At 32.7% G+C, this 6,566-nt stretch overlaps 1 protein-coding gene across 2 annotated transcripts; it reads right to left on the minus strand.

Moving 5' to 3' along the window:
• Positions 1-2,631: 2,631 nt before the first annotated feature.
• On the minus strand, positions 2,632-4,056 carry BNACNNG59060D (uncharacterized protein At4g14100). Of its 2 annotated transcripts, none has more exons than XM_013830982.3 (3): positions 3,659-4,056; positions 3,072-3,228; positions 2,632-2,985 (listed from the first exon to the last, which is right to left on the minus strand). In XM_013830982.3, exons 1-3 carry the CDS (start codon positions 4,004-4,006, stop codon positions 2,828-2,830), a joined length of 663 nt encoding a protein of 220 aa, XP_013686436.1. In that variant the 5' UTR covers positions 4,007-4,056; the 3' UTR covers positions 2,632-2,827. The 2 variants fall into 2 exon arrangements, with proteins under 2 accessions (XP_013686436.1, XP_048616728.1); XM_048760771.1 differs by having other exon boundaries at positions 3,053-3,228; positions 3,659-4,032.
• Between the last annotated feature and the right edge of the window lie 2,510 nt (positions 4,057-6,566).

Below are 6,566 nucleotides of genomic sequence, written 5' to 3' on the forward strand. Positions count from 1 at the left end.
GTTCCATTTTAGGAAAAGTTCCATTTTAGGAAACTTTATTTTTGGAGAATCTGATCGTAAGTCGTTGATTGTCGTGTTGCAGAGATGTCTGGACTAGCGACGCAGCTTTTGAGGGCGGGGACTCAGAGACGTCTGGGCTAGCGACACATATTGTGTGGGGCGTGGGTGCAGAGACGTTTGCATTCGACGCAGCTTTGGAGGGCGGGGGTACAGAGACAGACTGTACTAGCGACGCAGCGTATGTATATATATGTATGTATGAGGAGATGCGGGGCGTATGGACTAGCTATATGCTATCATCGCATTGTTTGTGTTGTGTGATGCTTTAGGCATCTTGTTTGTTCATGTTAGAGCTAAACTCCCATAGTGGGAGTTCTATTTACTCAAGTCAGTGGTTTGCGTGTTTAGCATCTCATACCTCACGGAGTAACTCCCCTGTTGCTCACCCCTCTTTCTTCCCTTGCAGGTGAGCTTGATGAGTAGTTGGATATCTGGACGGTTTGGTGTCTTTGGGATCATTGTATTTTATTTCGATTTTAATTAACTTTTCGATTTAAGGTACTTGGTTTTTAAATTATAAACTCGTTTTTATTTGGAAATTATTTGATTAAAAGGTTCGACATATTATTTGATTTTATAAATCGGTTTAATTCGATATTTTACCATAAGTAACACGCCGTTCTCCATATAGGAGGTGACGGGTGTTACAATTTGGTATCAGAGCGGGGTTCCGTCCCGGCTCTGTCCCGGGACGGCGATTTATGGGACTCGGATTTCAGCGGTTTTCAATGTCTGTTGGGGATTGGGAATTTCAAAATAAAAGTGACACCCTTCTGTCCAGAATCATTCGTTTAGTAGTTAGCGTTTCTGACTTTTTCTTTTGGTGTGGATGAAAATCAAGTTTCTGTTTGTTTCCTTTTGTTTTCATCTCGTGTTCTTCTCTCCTTCGTATTTGTTGAAGTTTTTCTCATGTTCCGCCTTGGAATTCGAGACGAATTCCGATTAAGTGGAGAAGAATTGTAACGACCGTGACCCAATGTGGGAAAGCTCATTTGTTTTTATTAATTAAAACCCAAAACCCTCCTTTTTATTTTGTCCCACATTGGAAGTTTAGAAAACCTACCTCCCTTATCTTCTCTTATATAAGAAACTCCACCCTTTCTCTTTATTCTCATCAAGTCAAAGTATTTCTTTGCGTGTGACGAGTTGTTGTTGAATTATTCGACGACCAGTCACTAGTGAATTTTTCGGTGGGATTTCCGGGTGAGCTTCCGGCGAGATTTCTGGGCGAGCTTCTGGCGGGATTTCTGGACGAGCTTCCGGCGGATTTTTCTAGTAAGTTTGTTGCCTCCTTACTTCTAGTTACAGAAATCTATTTTAGAAATGTTGTTATTTTAGGAAAGTTTCTATTTTAGGAAAGTTTCCATTTTAGGAAATGTTCCATTTTAGGAAAAGTTCCATTTTAAGAAACTTTATTTTTGGAGAATCTGATCGTAAGTCGTTGATTGTCGTGTTGCAGTTGACCTCAGTTGACCGCATCTTCCGTTGTTTACTTCCTGCCAGTGGCTAAGGTGAGGGTCTATTCCGTAAATCTAGTACCAGTGTAGAATTCTCTCTATTGTAGTTTAGATTTCGAATCATGATCCGTCTGTTTGAGTCTTGATTGTTAGTTAGTTCATTCATTGTAAACTGGAACTAGGGGTCTAGGGGATTCAACCGTTGATTTGATTGTGTGATGTTAAGAGATGCGATATATATATATATATATATGTATACATAGTTATGAGTAGGGACTATGTGAGAGGGCGGGGGTCCAGAGATGTCTGGACTAGCGACGCAGTTTTTGAGGGTGGGGGCTCAGAGACGTCTGGGCTAGCGACGCAGATTGTGTGGGGCGTGGGTGCAGAGACGTTTGCATTCAACGCAACTTTGGAGGGCGGGGGTACAGAGACAGACTGTACTAGCGACGCAGCGTATGTATATATATGTCCGTATGAGGAGATGCGGGGTGTATGGACTAGCTATATGTTATCATCTCATTGTTTGTGTTGTGTGATGCTTTAGGCATCTTGTTTGTTCATGTTAGAGCTAAACTCCCATAGTGGGAGTTCTATTTACTCAAGTCAGTGGTTTGCGTATTTAGCATCACATACCTCACGGAGTAACTCCCCTGTTGCTCACCCCTCTTTCTTCCCTTGCAGGTGAGCTTGATGAGTAGTTTGATATCTGGACGGTTTGGTGTCTTTGGGATCATTGTATTTTATTTCGATTTTAATTAACTTTTCGATTTAAGGTACTTGGTTTTTAAATTATAAACTCGTTTTTATTTGGAAATTATTTGATTAAAAGGTTCGACATATTATTTGATTTTATAAATCGGTTTAATTCGATATTTTACCGTAAGTAACACGCCGTTCTCCATATAGAAGGTGACGGGTGTTACAATTTGAACTACCTGTCCCGTGGGCCCCAGGCTCACATCGCTGCAGCGCACCGACCCCAACCCCTCCATTAAGAGTTCTTTCTAACTCTATAATTAGGTTGTTGGTGAGCCTCGAACCCAATACCTCACCCTTTAACAGCATTCCCACTGGACAAGCGGTTTGAAGAAGAAACTACTGCACCAACGAATGATGATCAAGTCTAGAGATCTAAAATAAAAACATTTCAAGTCCGTGTACAAAGATTTTAGACGGCTCATAATAACCATAATCTAAATTATTTCACCCTTCTCCTCTCTTGTGCTCCTGCTTCTTATTTTGATCCTAGAAAAAAAAAGCTCTCAGTAACTAGCATTACTTTTTTCTTATTCTTTCAGTAACCAGCATTACGAAACAGCCATTCCTTTGTATCCTCTAAACTCTCTTAAAGATCCTTCAGTTGATAAACTCTTCTTCTCTTTGTTGAAACAATACACCGGCGATTGCCATTTCTCATCCTCAAGAACCGCGCCAACCTCGAATGTCATCACATGAGCCTCCCTCCCTGCAAGTATTTTTTCACACCGTTACAGAAGAATTTTGCTAGAACAAAAACAACCTAAAAGTCTTACACAGTGGTATCGATCACACCTGTATAGAAGATCCATTGAACGGGTCTCTTGGTTTCGACATCCTCATAATACCATATAAAGTCTACTTTCTCCCATACATTGCAGTGAAACCCATTCACAAGTTGTTGGCCTAGATAGTTGGCTCCATCTAGCCAGTTTGGTCGGAGGATTCCAACCTTATTCAAACAAAAAGATAATTCTTAGCCTAGTAAATTATTACATGTTCATACAAGAACACTCTAGCCTCTGGGTGGGCTTGACTTGACTATAATCAAAATCAAACAACCAAGTCTAAGCAAGACACTGAGCTAACACAACAGTCTAGTCCTAGCAAAGAATATAAACGTCAAAGACTGGTTTTCTAACTTCATTTATGATGCAAAGTACAAAGATTATTGGAAACAGTTAGCATTTACAGGCAGGGTACAAAAAAAGAGAGTTTAAACTCCAAATCTGCGAGAGCTTAATCTTCATCAAATAAACATTCTTAGTTACTTTAGGGCCTAAGGAGTTTCAAATTCACACTCAAATCTTATTCATATTCTACAACCAAAGAGTATATTATAAGATCTGTGACAGAATAATGTCTAGAAAATAAAAACTGACCTCAAGTTGAGCTGAGCGGCACGATTTATAGTTGTCGAGGGTGTAGAAGAAGGAGGTGCCGTTGTTCCATTCGAGGTCGTAGGTGATGCCACCGAGCTGCTCCTGGATGATATTGAAATTACGACCGTTGGGCCAGTCGTACCAAAGGTCAATCATCGAGAGGTTTCCGGAGTAATTCATGAACAGTAGTGCATGAAATTGGTGTGGCCATGGCGCCGGGACCGGCTCATCAGCGGTAGCGATTTGGGCGCCGGAGAAAAAGACAAGGAAGATGAGGATTACCATCGGTGATCGTCTGATAGCCATTTGGATTTCTGTCCGCCTGTGATGTTTAATTGTTGTGCCCATCTAATCTATTTTTTTTCTATTATCTATTTTTTTTGGTCAACATCTAATCTATTTTATAGTTCTACTAGGATAATACCTGTGCAAGCGAGATTTTATTTCTATGTATTATCAATAATTTTTTTATATATTCGATCATTTTATTAATATATATACAATTTTTTTTTGTTATTATATAATTTCTTTCCGATGGATCAGATCAATTTTTATTAAAAATGATAGAACAAAACTATAATTAATACATCATGGGTTGATCGGATTGGACATTAAACAAATTATGACATAAAAAAATTATTTTTTCCATTGAACACATTCTTGAAAAAAGTGAACAGTATTGTTTTCACAGTTGAATTATTTTAACTTTTATCTTCCATATGGTTTTGAAAACTTTCAAATCAACCATCGAATTGATACATGTCATTTTAATGTTTTTAGTCGTATACTTAAGAAAAACTTACATTTTTGTAATTTAAAGTTGTTTAAAAAAATTCAAAATATAACATATAAGAAAAAATTTAACATATAAGAAAAATAAAATTTAACATATAAGAAAAATATAACATGTAAGGTGTCCTCATTTTTGTATTTTAAAGTCGTTTTTTTTTATAAAAATATAACATATAAGGTTTCTTCATTTTTGTAATTTAATGTCATTTTAAAAAATTCCAAATATAACATATAAGAAAAAATCTAATTTTTTTATTATATGGTTAATGTGATTGTTTATTTTTTTTAATAATATAAAATTAAACAAAATGAAAAAGGATGCAAAAATTATTATCAAATCTTTATTATTCATAATCATTAATTGCCATATATATGTAAATCATATTAGGTAATTTCATAGCTTTTATTTAGGGAAAGAATACACACTTCTTATATTTTAGGTTAATATAATGTTCTCAAGTGGACATTAAACAAATTATGACATAAAAACCTTATTTTTTCCGTCGAACACATTTTTGAAAAAGTGAGCAGTATTGTTTTCACAGTTGAATTATTTTGAATTTTATCTTCCATATGGTTTTGAAAGCTTTCAAATCAATCATTGAACTGATACATGTCATTTTAATGTATTTAGTCGTATACTTAAGGAAAACTTACATTTTTGTAATTTAAAGTCGTTTTAAGAAATTCAAAATATAACATATAAGAAAAAAATATAACATATAAGAAATATATAACATATAAGGTGTCCTCATTTTTGTATTTTAAAGTCATTTAAAAAAAAATATAACATATAAGGTTTCCTCATTTTTGTAATTTAAGGTCATTTTAAAAAATTCCAAATATAACATATAATAAAAAAATCTAATTTTTTTATTATATGGTTCATGTGATTGTTTATTTTTTAATAATATACAATTAAACAAAATGAAGAAGGACGCAAAAATTCTTATCAAATCTTTATTATTCATAATCATTAATTATCATATATATGTAAATCATATTAGGTAATTTCGTAGTTTTTATTTAGGGAAAGAATACACACTTCTTATATTTTAGGTTAATATAATGTTCTCTAGTGGACATTAAACAAATTATGACATAAAAACATTATTTTTTCTCTCGAACACATTCTTGAAAAAGTGAACAGTATTGTTTTCACAGTTGAATTATTTTGACTTTTATCTTCCCTATGGTTTTGAAAGCTTTCAAATCAACCATCGAACTAATACATGTCATTTTAATGTTTTTAGTCGTATACTTAAGGAAAACTTACATTTTTGTAATTTAAAGTCGTTTTAAAAAATTTAAAATATAACATATAAGAAAAAATATAACTTATAAGAAAAATATAACATATAAGGTGTCCTCATTTTTGTATTTTAAAATCGTTTTAAAAAAAAAAATAACATATAAGGTTTCCTCATTTTTGTAATTTAATGTCATTTTAAAAATTCTAAATATAACATATAAGAAAAAATCTAATTTTTTTGTTATATGGTTAATGTGATTGTTTATTTTTTTTATAATATAAAATTAAACAAAATGAAGAAGGATGCAAAAATTGTTATCAAATCTTTATTATTCATAATCATTAATTGCCATATATATGTAAATCATATTAGGTAATTTCGTAGCTTTTATTTAGGGAAAAAATACACACTTCTTATATTTTAGATTAATATATGTTCTCTAGTGGACATTAAACAAATTATGACATAAAAATCTTATTTTTTCCCTCGAATACATTCTTGAAAAAGTGAACAATATTGTTTTCACAGTTGAATTATTTTCACTTTTATCTTACATATGGTTTTGAAAACTTTCAAATAAACCATCGAACTGATACATGTCATTTTAATATTTTTAGTCATATACTTAAGGAAAACTTACATTTTTGTAATTTAAATTCGTTTTAAAAAATTCAAAATATAACATATAAGAAAAAAACTAAAATATAAGAAAAATATAACATATAAGGTGTCCTCATTTTTGTTTTTTAAAGTCGTTTTTAAAAAAAAATATAACATATAATATTTTCTCATTTTTGTAATTTAAAGACATTTTAAAAATTCAAAATTTAACATAGAAGACAAAATCTAATTTTTTTTATTAT

This window comes from Brassica napus, chromosome C6 (genome assembly GCF_020379485.1).
Source record: "Brassica napus cultivar Da-Ae chromosome C6, Da-Ae, whole genome shotgun sequence".
Taxonomy (NCBI): domain Eukaryota; kingdom Viridiplantae; phylum Streptophyta; class Magnoliopsida; order Brassicales; family Brassicaceae; genus Brassica; species Brassica napus.

Coding starts and splice junctions, on each gene's coding strand:
- BNACNNG59060D (XM_013830982.3), bottom strand. CDS start 4,006: ATGGGCACAACAATTAAACATCACAGGCGGACAGAAATCCAAATGGCT. Junction 3,229..3,658: donor GCCGCTCAGCTCAACTTGAG/GTCAGTTTTTAT, acceptor TGTTTGAATAAG/GTTGGAATCCTCCGACCAAA. Junction 2,986..3,071: donor TCAATGGATCTTCTATACAG/GTGTGATCGATA, acceptor AAATACTTGCAG/GGAGGGAGGCTCATGTGATG.